At 46.6% G+C, this 13954-nt stretch overlaps 1 protein-coding gene across 4 annotated transcripts in view; it reads right to left on the minus strand.

The window, feature by feature from the left end:
- GTF2IRD1 (GTF2I repeat domain containing 1) overlaps positions 1-13954 on the minus strand; it is a 244094-nt gene that overhangs the window by 128175 nt on the left and 101965 nt on the right. For all 4 annotated transcript variants that reach the window (XM_043964256.1, XM_043964257.1, XM_043964255.1 and 1 more), the window contains exon 4: positions 2718-2864. In XM_043964256.1, the coding sequence (XP_043820191.1) occupies positions 2718-2864 (147 nt within the window). The remainder of the gene's footprint in view (positions 1-2717; positions 2865-13954) is intronic.

Below are 13954 nucleotides of genomic sequence, written 5' to 3' on the forward strand. Positions count from 1 at the left end.
GGAGGGGAGGAGGCAGCATTGCCCAGACTGGGGCTGGGGAGGGAGAATTCATTTGTATCTGTAACTGATTTAACCAAATTCTCTGGCCCTCCTGACATCCCCAGTCGTTCCAGCAGCCTGGTGAGACGCTTCAATGCACGGCCTAATGGTGTGTGGCATGCACCAATAAGTGGGCTCTGCCTTTGAGGCTTGCTTGCTTTCCTTTTCTCCTCCTCTCTCTCTTCTCTGGGCCAGATAACACTTTAATTAAGTCGGCAACAAGAGTTTCCAACCTGACTTTTGTGCAGGAATCATCGAATCATGGCAATTCAGAAAGGACCCGAGGGAGTCAACCAGTCTAGCCCCCTCATGTTACAGAGGGATGGGAAAATAAAGCCCGGAGAGGTCAAGTCACCTGTCCAGGATCACATAGCGAGCTAGTGACAGACTTCAGACTGTCTGTCTGCTCCCCATGCCAGTGCTGCTGCCCCAACGCAGGGTGAGAGGGTCACAGTGAGCACTGTTTGTGAGCCCAGTCCCAAGCCAGGGTGTCCTCATGGTCCACATTCCTCAGCAGGAGAAAATACTTGGCTCCACTGTTCAGTGGTGAGAGGAAAAGAGAGTGTTTGGAGTGAGCGTCACTGCTTCTATGGATGTAAGGGATGGAGGCCAAGATGGGCCTGCCCCTGCTCCACTCTAGGGTAGCTTCCTCTTGCTCACTGCAAACAATGCAAACTCCTCATCCTAAGATCTCAGCATCCTCAGACAGTGGCCTGCCCACCCTCATTCCCCTTTTCTTCATCTTCTGCCCCAAGATATCTCTCATCTGGATTCCCAAGAAGAGACAACCCTCTCGCTCCCATTTACTGCTAATTCCTTGCTGGCCCACTTGAACAAGTTACTTCCCCTCTCTGTGCCTCAGTTTCCTTATCTGTAAAATGAGAGGTTGGACTAGAGGTTCTTTTAGTTCGATATCTATGGTCCTCTGAACTTAGAGAAGATAAGCTTATACAAAGGGCAGTGGAGGGCAGATGCTCTCTCATCTTCTGTGAGTTCCAAAGAGCCCAGCACAGGCCAGGGTCTAGGGATGGCCAATGTCACCCAATGGAACTTTGCCATCATGTACTGGGGCACAACGCCTTCCTTGGGTGGGGGTGAACGGTGACTGCCCTGCTTCCTCTAACGAAATCCGTTTGGATGCGTAGGAAGCATCACCTTCTGTCCCAGTACACATCTCTCCCATCATTAACACCCCTCCCTTGATCCGGCCATCCCCACCAGCCCGCTTCCCCTTTCTCCCCTCCCTCCTGTGGAGAAAGCCAAGCACAACAGACCCTTCTACTTCCTCATCCTCTTCTGAGTCCTTTGGACTTTGGCATCTGACCTCACCATTCAACCAAACCCACTCCCTCCAAAGGCGCCAATGACCTCCAAATCGCCAGATCTGCTGGCCTCTTCCCAGCCTCTTTGACCTCTCGACAATGGATGACACTGCTCATCAGCACCTCTCCCTCTGCATGCTCTCCCCACACTCTTCTCTTCTGGTCCTTCTCCCAGCGGTTTGACCATTCCCTTCGGGGTCCCCTTCACTTCTTCCTCTACCTGCGGGCTCCCCCAAGGCTCTGCCCTTAGTCCCCGCTCACCTAGCCCAATCCCCTTAAAGTGAAGCCTGTGACTGGAATGATAGAAGAACTGGCGGGGCAGCTAGGTGGCGCAGTGGATAGAGCACTGGCCCTGGATTCAGGAGGACCTGAGTTCAAATCCAGCCTCAGACACTTGACACTTACTGTGTGGCCCTGGGCAAGTCACTTAACTCCAACTGCCTCACCAAAAAAAAGAAGAACCGGAGATGTTTAGCTACTCAAGAAGAACAGACATGGGGGGCAGGGGAGAGCTGGGGGGCTTTCGTGGAGGGAATGGGATTCACTTGTTCTGCTTCGCCCCAGAGGCCTGAACTCGGAGAGCACAAAGGGAGATCTCAGCTCAACATAAGGAAAACCTTCCTAGTCATGAGGCTTCTCCCTCAGTGAGATGGACTGAGGGAGTTTCCTCATCATTGGGTGTCTTCAAAAATAGGCCGGATAACCCCTTGTTTGTTGGGGATGGCAGAGAAGGGATATCTGTTTAAGAAGGCATTGTACTAGATGGTCTTTGGCATATGGTGTGGTTGAGAGAGCAATGGAGTAGGAATCAGCAAGGTCTGGCTTTGAATCCCATCTCAGACACTGACTAGCTGGGTGACCTTGGGTAAGTCATTTAATCTTTCAAGACCTCAGTTTCCCCATCTGTAAATCAGGGGGCTGGGGGTCTCCGAGTCTCTTCTAGCTCTAGACCTAGGACCACATGATCCCTTTGAAGTCCTCTCTTGGAGACTCTATGGCTTTATGAAAACTGCCCAGAGGGGCAGCTAGGTGGCGCAGTGGATAAAGCACTGGCCCTGAAGCCGGGAGTACCTGAGTTCAAATCCGGCCTCAGACACTTAACACTTACTAGCTGTGTGACCCTGGGCAAGTCACTTAACCCCAATTGCCTCACTAAAAACAACAACAAAAAAACTGCCCAGTGGTGAGGGGAGAAGGGAGCCCATGGGACAAGGGACGGACATTCCCTGAGCTTGTTAAAGGAAGGCCATCCATGAGGTGTGGCAGCCATACCCAGACCATCCTGGACCTCTCAGCTGGAGGGGACATTTCTAAGAAGACGCCGGGGGTCCTGTGTGGAGAAAGGGAGGGACTTACTATAAAGGACATCAAAGACCTCTTCCACCATCTTCCTCAGGAGGTAGACGTCCGAGCCCTGGTCTGGGGAGACCCGCTGAGCGTTCCGGTTGCATTCTCGGGCCTTCCTGGGGATTTCCACCTCGGGTTCTTTTCTCTGATGCCCTCCTGCAGGACACAAAGCAAGAAGGCATGATGAGAACATCCTGCTCCCATCACTTCAGTTAGCCCTGGTCTCTCCAACCCTGATTTCCCCTCCATCCAGTCCTCCCTTCACAACTGCCCCTTGAAGGGGAAGCCCTCAGGCCCAGGATATGGGAGAGCTGGCTTTTAGTTCTGATTCTCACCAGTTCACTGAACGGCCAAGACTGAGTCATTTTTCTTCTCTGGGACTCAGTTTTTTCCTTTGTTAAAACAACAAAAAAAAGAGATTGTTTTCTCCCAGGCTTTTATGATTCTCTGAATGGACAGTGAGATATTTTAAAGAGTTAACTCCTTCCTTAAGGAGTTAAGAACTTCCTTTTCTTAATTTAGACATAAGAAGCCCTGGGTTCAAATCCTGCCTGGGGCACCCATTAGCTACATGACCTAGAATAAGTTACTTCCTCTTTAGGAGCCTCAGGTCACTGCCAAGAATTTCTATGGTTTCCAGTTGGTCTGTGGGCTGTTCTCTCAGCTAGTGGGGGAGTACTCGACACAGTAAATCACAGCAGCTCCTTGGTTCACTTGTAAAGGGAATGTCTGGTTACCTCCAACATCCCCTAAGGGGGAATGAATAGGAGAACAGAGCGTCCTCCATCAATGTCACGAGGCCGACCTGGCATCTGAACTCATACAAATGCAATGGGAGAATGTGGTTGTCCTAAGTTGGTCTGGGCCTGATCCTCTAAGGTGAGGGGGGTTCTTCACCTTTCCTGTAGCCCCTTCTCGGAATCATATATTTAAATAACTGAAGGAAATGCTATATTTCAGTTGGAGGTTCATGAAAATAAAACTGTAATTTTTGCCTGTCCAAGTTCACAGACTTCCTGAAATCTAGCTAAGGCCCCCAACGGGGTCTGTAGACCATAGATTAAAAGCCCATTTTAAGGGGTTCAGGGCCAGCCATCAAAAATGGAAAAATAAATCAGCTAGAAGAACACCAGCAGGAGGAATGAATAGTAATAGTTAGCATTTAACACTGTAAGGTTCACAAAGGACTTTCTATATGTTATCTCCTTTGATCCTCACAACAACCTGGCCAGGCTTATCATCCTCATTTTGCAGATGGGAAAACTGAGGCAAACAGAAGTAAAGTGACTTGCCCAGGGCCACACAACTAATAAGTATCTGAGGCAGAATTTGAACTCAGGTCTTCTTGACTGTAAGACCACCAATGCTATCCATTCATCCACCTAGCTCCCTCTAATTAAAGGGAGGAGGGACAACGTGGTGTGACTTTGGGCAAGTCCCTTCTACTCTGTGAATCTTGGTTTTCTAATCTGTTAAAAAAAAAAAATATGAGGACATTAACCCTTTCTGTGCCCACCCCACAGGCCTGTTAATCAAGCTCAAACAAGGCAATGGATGGGAAAGTACCATAGATACAAGGTTTACCTTACCACAGTGAGCAACATCAGAGCCTGGCACATAGTAGGTGCTTAATAAATGTTTATTGCATGGGGGGCAGCTAGGTGGCACAGTGGATAAAGCACCGGCCCTGGACTCAGGAGGACCTAAGTTCCAGTCTGACCTCAGACACTTGACACCTACTAGCTGTGTGACCCTGGGCAAGTCACTTAACCCTCATTGCCCCGCAAAAAACACAAACAAAAAACGTTTATTGCATGAATGAATGAATAGTAGTAGGGGCAGAGAATGGTATAAGTAAAATATAGAATTAGGCAAGGGGAAGACAAGCAGGCAGGTTTGGTCACAGTAAGACCTCACCAAGGAGGAAAGGTAAGTCAGAGTTTAAACCAAAGTCCATAAGTAATGGGGAGTCATTGAAGGTTCATTAGCAAAGGAGAGACATGATAGCTGCTTTGGCAAGCTTCTCTTGGCAATGCTAAGTCAGATGAAGTGGAGGGGAGAAAATGGAGGCAGGGAGAGTCAGGAGAAAACTATGAGACCGAATCCAAGAGGAAAAAGAGAAGGGGGAGGGGACAAGAGTGGCAGAGGAGAGACTCAGGTGCCTGGGCTACTGGGATACTCTATTTGACATCTCTCCCTTCTATTCAAAATAATAAAAACCCACAGGGGGAAAAACAACCAAAAAGAAAATGGTTACAGTAGACCAAGCATCCCGCTACAAATATAAAACACGAATAATAACACTATTTAGCCTTCAGTAACCCAGGAGAGAAAACCCCACGGGGGGCATCCAAAGCCAACCAACCCGCTTTAAGTTAAATTCTCTTTCTTGCAACAGGGCTAGAATACACTCCAGGCACACGGCAGGCATTTAATAAATCCTCGCTAAGTGGTTCATTATAGTGCAGACAGCACTGGGTTTGGGATCTGAAGAGCCGTGTTTGAACCCCAGTTCTCTCCTCTTGTTGCCTTTGTGACTTTGGAGAGGTTGTTTCTCTTCTCTGGACCTCGGCTTTCTCATCTATAAAATGGACTCGCTGGCCCCTATATGGCTCTAGGATCTTTTGAGGCCCACTGAGAATGGAGTGGAATCATTTCTTTTTTTTTTTTTTTTTTGGTGAGGCAATTGGGGTTAAGTGACTTGCCCAGGGTCACACAGCTAGGAAGTGTTAAGGCAAATCACTTAAGCAGGCCGAGGCACCGGCAGCTCTCCAAGACTACAGGCTGTTGAGAAGATACTGATGTATACAGGGAGGTAGAGGTTTCCTCACTATTAAAATCACCTAATAAGGGGCAGCTAGGTAGCGCAGTGGATAGAGCACCGGCCCTGGAGTCAGGAGGACCTGAGTTCAAATCCGGCCTCAGACACTTAACACTTACTAGCTGTGTGATCCTGGGCAAGTCACTTAACCCCAATTGCCTCACTAAAAAAAAAAATCACCTAATGAAACCACGGGTTTGGACCAAAATAAAGCAAAACAAACAAAGCAATACTTTAACTATACCCACTGCCCTAAGGTGGAGAAATGGAAGCATTGCTGATTTTTCTGATGTGGAGGCTGAGGCTCCGGGAGATTAAAAAAACAACTGGGGGGCAGCTAGGTGGCGCAGTGGATAAAGCACCAGCCCTGGATTCAGGAGGACCTGAGTTCAAATCCAGCCTCAGACACTGGACACTTACTAGCTGTGTGACCCTGGGCAAGTCACTTAACCCTCATTGCCCTGCAAAAAAAACCAAAAAACAACTGGCCCACAGCCCCGTCCCAGTTAATAAATGGAACTCTAGACTCCAGACCTCACATGCCCTGCCCCTTCTATGAAGCTTGGCAATTTGTTTTAAAAACAATCATTAATCTTGGTGAAAGAGAATCTTTCACCTGGTGAGGCTTACCCGATCTGCACTGCCCCCCTTTTATTGGATTGCTACCATTTCCTAATGAGGAGAGTGGTCAGCTGGGACAACCCCTCCATCATCTACCTGGCTGCCCACTGGGGTAGCGGGTGGTAGCCCAGATGAAAGCTCTGTAATCTCTCCATTGCCTCCCTTCTCCCTCAGCTCCTCCCACCTCCCAGGGCCATATTGAAAGATTAATGAGCCAAAACCTGGACACAGCTGGGAGATTGAAGGGTCTAAGGAAGGAGTTTTGCTTGTGCTCATGGTTGCCTTGTGAGAATGCCATTTTCCAAGGGTCCTCCCACCCCGAAGGCCTTGACTTGGGGTGAAAAGTTCACTCCGCTGCATGTGGCAAAAACTGGAAAGTAAATAAATCCAGGCTGGACCACTGCTGGGATCTTTCTGGGAAAATGAAAATGAGCTGCCTCCTGCCCCCTCCAACCAAGCCTGGCCTTCCAACAAGGGGGAAGGCCTAGTCAGAAGAAGCCCTTCAGCTCTTGCCTCCTCGATGAAGTCACATAGGGAGCTCTCCTTTCTCTGAACATCTAAGAGGAGACAGGGCCTGAGAATTCAATAGTATAGGGAACTCCCATATGAGGGAACTTCCTCCACCAGCGCAGGGCGTCACCTTCCCTGCAACCTAGGGTCCTAAGAAGAGATGGGACTTAAACTAAGGTCCCCCTGGCTCTGAGGCTGACTGCCTGTGGAACCCCGAATAAATAGAATTGATACCAGCTCCCCATTCCTGAATGTTTTCAAGTTTACAAAGTTTTTATTCTCCTGGGTGGTAGGGTGGATTAAGTCCTATTATTTCCCTTCTGTGGATGAGGAAACTGATGATGAGACAGGAAGTCAGTTACTGGGGCCCCAAAACTAATATATATATAAGAGCTGAATAAGCACCCTGGTCTCCTGACTCACAGAGCAGTGTTCTGAAGGCAGTGAAATGAAGACTGAATCTGGAGTTGGGAAGACCTGAGTCAGATTCCTAACTACGCACTTGCGACCTGTGTGTGACCTTGGGTAAATCACCTGCCCTCACTGTAAAATGGAGGGATTGGACCAGGCAGCCTCTGAGGCTCATTCTAGTTCTAAATACCCTAATCTTACGAATCTCTCTCCATTACATCCCATTTTCTCATCACTTCCCAACTGAATTCTTCAATCAGCAGTGAGTCCAGCTTCCCTGTGGCTGTTAACATCTGATGAATATGAGTTTGGCCACACCGCCCCGCCTTCTTTGCAGAGGTGGGGAACTACAGGTATGAAACGTGGCATATGATATCAGACACTTTCTATATATTGGTTAGTTTTGCTAGACCGATTTCTCTTCCTCTTATTTATTCTCTGTTATAAAGATTGGCTCTCTGGGACAGGGAAGGAGACAGATACATGGGAAAGTGTGAGCAGTATAAAAATAAAAGATATCAATAATTTTAAAAATAGAATCTTAGCCATATGATGTATGTCCGGTATATCCGCTGGAGGGCAAAATCCATTTCTTAGTCATCCCAGTATCCTCCATGACGCCAGTCACAGCATCACTGAGCAGAATGGGAGTTAGAAAATGTCTCATCTAGAGCCAAGATGGCAGTAACTCCTCAGAGCCCTCGCCCAAATCCCTTCAAATAATGCCATAGGACATACCTGGGGGGCAGCTAGGTGGCGCAGTGGATAGAGCACCAGCCTTGAAGTCAGGAGGACCTGAGTTCAAATCCAGCTGCAGACACTTAACACTTACTAGCTGTGTGACCCTGGGCAAGTCACTTAACCCCAATTGCCTCACCCCCCCACAAAAAAAAAGACATACCTGTAGCAGTGAACCCACAAAAGGATGGGGTGAAATTATTTTCCAGCCAAGGATGGCTTGGAAGGTCGGTAGGAAGGGTCTGCTGTGTTGGGGCGAGAATGGAACTCAACCCCGAGGTGGCACTGACACAGATCCAGCCCCAGGCAGGCTGAGCAAGAGAAAGAGACCTCTGGAGCCTCTGAATCAGCTGCAGAGTTGGCTTCTTCTGGAACTAAGCTCACAGTCTGGTAAGAGGGCTGAGTGGTTGGCCAGGGGGAGGATTACAGGGGTCTCTGCTGGTGCTAAGGCAGACCTCGGTTGTTTTACCCCTGTTGGGAACCAGGAAGCAGCCTTGAGTGGTGACGGCCCAGGTGGGAGAGGGCTACCAGCTTGTTGGAGCTATAGACCCAGCAAAACAAAAATTTGGTTTTCTGATTGAAGAGAAAGTAGGTCTGGGGTTATTTACAGACCAGAGCATAGGCCTGCCATTCCTTAAATTATACCACCTTGGGACAATGCAACCTGGAAGCAGTGCTCCACTTTAAGAAGGAGTTAAAAGTCAAGAAATAGGCGGACAAGATGAGCAGACAGAGAAAGATGCAGACCGTAGAAAGTTTCTTTAGTGACAAAGAAGTTCTAGGTGCACCCTCAGAAGAGGACAACAATGACAGGACTCCTATATCAAAAGCTTCCAAGAAAAATATGAATTGTTCTCAGGCCACAGAGGCACTCAAAAAGGACTTTGAAGATAAAGTAAGAGCGGTAGAGGAAAAAATGGAAAGAGAAATGAAAGTGATGCAGGAAAGTTAATGAGAAAAAAAGTCAACAGCTTGAAAAGCCAAATGGAAAAGTTCTCTGAAGAAAATAATTGCCTAAGAATTAGGATTGAACAAATGGAAGCTAATGACTTTATGAGAAACCAAGACACAATAGAGCAAAACCACATGAATAAAAAAATAGAAGGCAATGTGAAATATCTCCTTGGAAAAACAGCTGACCTGGAAAATAGATCCAGGAGAGATAATTTGAAAATTATTGGACTACCTGAAACCCATGATTAAAACAAGAGCTTAGACATCATCTTCCAAGAGATTGTCAGGGAAAATTGCCTTGATATTTGCGAAACAGAAGGTAAGATAGAAATTGAAAGAATCCACCAATCACCTCCTGAAAGAGATCCCAAAAGGAAAACTTCCAGGAATATTATAGCCAAATTCCAGAGCTCCCAGGTCAAGGAAAAAATACTGCAAGCAACCAGAAAGAAACATTTCATGTACTGTGGAGCCACAGTCAGGAAAGCACACAATCTAATACCTTCTATATTAAAGGCTCAGAGGGTATGGAATATGATATTCCAGAAGGCAAAGGAATTGGGATTACAAGCAAGAATCACCTCTCCAGCAAAACGGTATAATCTTTCAGGTGGAAAAATGGGACTTCGATGAAAAAGAGGACTTTCAAGTATTTGTGATGAAAAGATCTGAACTGAATAGAAAATATGACTTTCAAATATAAGACCCTAGAGGAGCATAAAAAGGTAAACAGGAAAAAGAAATCAAGAGGGATGTTAAAAGGTTAAACTGTTTACATTCTTTTTTTTTTTTTGGCGAGGCAATTGGGGTTAAGTGACTTGCCCAGGATCACACAGCTAGTAAGTGTCAAACGTCTGAGGTCGGATTTGAACTCAGGTCCTCCTGACTCCAGGGCCGGTGCTCTATCCACTGTGCCACCTAGCTGCCCCCCAACTGTTTACATTCCTACATGGGAAGATAATACTTCTAACTCATAAGAATTTTCTCAGTATTAGGGCAGATAATAGGAATAAATTTAGATAGAGGGCACAGGGGAGAATTGGTTATGAAGGGATGATATCTGTAAAGCATTTATTTATTTTTAAAAATTGTTTTCTTTTTTGTGGGGCAGTCAGAGTTGAGTGGCATATGCCTGGGGTCATGCAGTGGGTGAATGTCTTGTATATGAAGTCAAATTTGGGCTTGGGCCCTCCTGGGTCCAGGGTGGGTGCTTTGTCCACTGTGTCACCCAGCTCCCCCATGATGACATCTTTAAGGTAAAATTGGGGGTGAGAGGATTGCACTGGGGGAGAGCGGAGAGGTAGAATGGGGTGAAATTCCACCTGAAAGAAGCAGGAAAGGGCTTATGGAGTGGGGTGAGAGATGGGGGAGGAGCAGGGCAGTGAATGAACTTTACACTCATCAGAATAGGCTCAAAGACCTTAACTTCGTCAGAGTTGGCTCAAGGAGGGAATAACATACACACTCAATTGAGTGGAGTCATCTATCTAACCCTGCAGGAAAGTAGGAGGGGAAGAGAATAAGGAGGGAGGGGTGAGAGAAAGGGGGCAGATTGGGGGAGGGGGCAGTCAGAAGCAAAACACTTTTGAGGAGGGATAGGGTGAAAGAAGATAGAAAATAGAGTCAATATCATGGGGGAGGGAATAGGATGGAGGGAAACAGTCAACAATAGTAACTGCGGAAAAAAATTTTGAAGCAGAACCAAGAGTAATGTAAGATGATGGTGTTGATTGATTGATCATGATTGGATGAAGATGAGAATTGACTGATGAGGACTGACTGATGAAGAGAACTGATTGATGAAGATGAGGATTAATCGATGAAGATGGGGATTGATTGATAATGATAAAATGTATGGTACTTACTTTGCTGGGCTACTGTGAAGAAAATTCCTTGTCAGGTATAAGGTACTATATAAATGTTATTTATTGCTGTTGTTGCAAGAATCAGCCTCATGGGTTTATTGTAAGGAAATCTCTCTTTAAAGTACTATATAAATATAGTTTACTATGAGCAGGATGCTATCAGAAAAACCCAGAAAGACCTACATAAGCTGATGCAACGTGAAATGTACTGTATACAAAATAACAGCAATACTGTAAGACGATCTGCTGTGAATGACTTGGTTATTTTCGGCAATGCAATGATCCAAGACAACTCTGAAGATCTTATGAAAAATGCAGTCCATCTACAGAGAGAGAACTGATTGTGTCTGAATACAGATTGAAGCATATTTTTTTTGTTAATTCCTTTCTCTGAAGATTTGTTTTTGTCTGCTTTCTTTCACAACCTGGCTAATGTGGAAATGTATTACATGACTGCTCATGTATAGCTTAAATTAAAAAAAGAAGAAGAAGTAGTTGTCCATCTAACCCCCTCATCTGAAAGAAGAAGAAACTGAGGGCCAGGGAGGTCATTTCATTTGTCCGTAGTTAACAAAGGCATAAATAGGCAGAGGTGGGATTTGAAATGACCTAGAAATGTCCGGCCCTTTCTCTACCCATCCATCTATGCTTCTTTCTTTCTCCTCAATCTCTTTGTCCCTATTTCTATGATTTCTGCCCCCCACCCCACCCCAATCTCTGTCTCTTTGGCTCTTTTTATATGCTGCCCTGGTACTGGGCCCCCACCCTTCCTCTGGCAGGCTGATGAGGCCTACAGACTCTTTCTTGCAATAATGTATTTTTCTTTAATAATATTTTTATTTTCCCCTGATTACATGTAAAGAGAGTCTTCAACATTCATTTTTGTAAAATTTTGAGTTTGGAATAATATTTTTAAATCAATAAAATAAAATCCATAGGATTACAGAAGAAAGCAAAGGTTAGTAGAAATAAAGAAATCTTTTTTTTCTCACTCAAGTTCATAGACACCTCCTTGAAATATTTCCAGTAACTCCTCGGGAGTCTGTGGACTCCAGGTTAAGAAACAATGCCCAGGGACAGCTACGTGGTGCAGTGGATAGAGCACCGGCCCTGGAGTCAGGAGTACCTGAGTTCAAATTCAGCCTTAGACACTTGACACTTACTAGCTATGTGACCCTGGGCAAGTCACTTAACCCCCATTGCTCACTAAAAAAAAAAAAACAAACAATGCCCAATCTTTTTTCACAAGATGACTAATGCAGAAATATGTTTAATGTGCTTGTACATATATAACCTATATCAGATTGCTTTCCGTCTTGAGGAGGAGGGAGGGAAGGGACAGTGGAAGAAAAATTTGTTAATTCTTTTTTTTTTTTTTAGGGCAATAGGGGTTAAATGACTTGCCCAGGGTCACACAGCTAGTAAGTGTCAAGTGTCTGAGGCCGGAATTGAACTCAGGTCTTCCTGAATCCAGGGCTGGTGCTCTATCCACTGCACCACCTAGCTGCCCCCTGGGAGAAAAATCCTATGAAAACAAATGCTGAAAACTATCCTTACATGTAACTGGAAAATAACAAAATACTTTTATAAAAAAAAAAGAAAAAAGAAACAATGCTCAAGTAGACTGCAAGCTTCTTGAGGTCAGGGATGAGTTCATCTTTGTGTTTATACCCTCAGGCCTAGTCCTGATGTCTTAATAAATGCTTGTTGATTGACTGTTTCCAGTACTTAGTTGTATTTTATAGTCCCTCTTTTAACAGAGGAGGAAACTGAGGCCCAGGGAAGGGAACCAAGCTCACCCATGCCTTAGGATAATAGGATGCTAGATCTAAAGCTGGAAGAGCTTTGGACACCATTCTCTCCAATGCTGTCATTTTACAGATGGAGAAACTGAGGCCCAGGAAGGCTAAGCAGCTTGTCTGAGGTCATGTGCTAGAGTGTTTAATGTTGGAGCTGGGATTAGAATTGAGGTCAATTTCCAATCTCCTAGTGCTGTGCTAAGGTAGCCCAATGGTTAGAGCACTGGGCCTGGAGTTAGGAAGACCCAAATTCAAATCCAGCCTCTGACTGGATTTACTGGATTAACTGTGTGCCCCTGGACAAGTCACTTAACTTTTTTTTGTCTCACTTTCCACATTGGCAAAGTGGGAATAATAATAGCACAGACCTTACAGGGCTGTTGTGAGGATCAGATGAAATAATATTTGTAAAGTGCTCAGCCCAGTGACTGGCACATAGTAGGTGCTACATAAATGCTATTATTTATTGATATTACTTCTGAGTCTCATTTCTCCAGCTCTTTATGGAAAGGACTCTCTCCCTTCCTTCTGGGCTGAGCAGGGGCGCAGGTACAGGGAAGTCATTCGTTCCGGAGAATCATGGATGGTTCTGTCACCCCTCTGAGGAAGGCCTGAGTGCCTGAGTTCATGGAGCCAGGGAGTGGCTGCCCAGCCCGGGGCTGGCTCCACACGGCTCCCTGAGCTGCCCACAAACGCCTGTATTCAAGCAGGAGACTGCACGAGGAGGCATTCTCTGCCGCAAGCCTCAAATAAACCCATGGAATTATAAATAGACAGGAGCAGCTGGGTGCCTTGCAGGCAGGTGCCCTTGCTTTCAGGGAATCAGAGAAGAAGGCATGTCAGCGCTGGGAGAGACCTCGGGGATTAGCCGCATTTTGGCTGGGAGAGAAGAGGGCGGCCAAGAGCCGGGAGGGGAGGGTCCCCGGGTAGCTAATTGCAGGGCTGGGGCCACAACTTGTGTCCCTTGGCCTCCTGTCCTGTGGTGTTTCCAGGTAAAGCCCACTCTTTCTAGTATCCATCCATTCCAGCGGGCCACCCCTTTGATCTCGCTAGGCCTCAGTTTCCTCGGCTGTAAAATCAGGGCACTGGAAGGCTTCTAGGGGCCGAATGTCTTTTCCAGCATTTCAGTCCAGGATCCAGTGAGCAGGCCTCAGGCCTGGGTGGCTGGGTGGGATCCGGCCCTGGTTACTAATCTCCTTCCTGCAGAGACCATCCAGGAAACTGTGTGGCCCCTGGCATCAAAGGTGACCAGCCAACCCAGGATGCCCGCCCATCCTCTCTTTCTCCCAGATCTCCCCAGGGAAGACAATGAAGAGGGGGGAAGGAGAGCGTTAGAGGTGGAGGGTCCCCCTTTAGTAAACTTCGGTGGTTCCTGGGTAAAACAGAGAACCCTCTTCTTGGCTCTTAACTCCCTCTACAGCCTGGCCTCACCTCACTGAGCACCACTCTGCCAAACTCTACTGGGGGAAGGGGCCTTATTACTGACCCTCACCTGTGAGGCTTCAGATGCTCTCCTGCCTCCAACCT

Source organism: Dromiciops gliroides, chromosome 4, assembly GCF_019393635.1.
Source record: "Dromiciops gliroides isolate mDroGli1 chromosome 4, mDroGli1.pri, whole genome shotgun sequence".
NCBI classification, from domain to species: domain Eukaryota; kingdom Metazoa; phylum Chordata; class Mammalia; order Microbiotheria; family Microbiotheriidae; genus Dromiciops; species Dromiciops gliroides.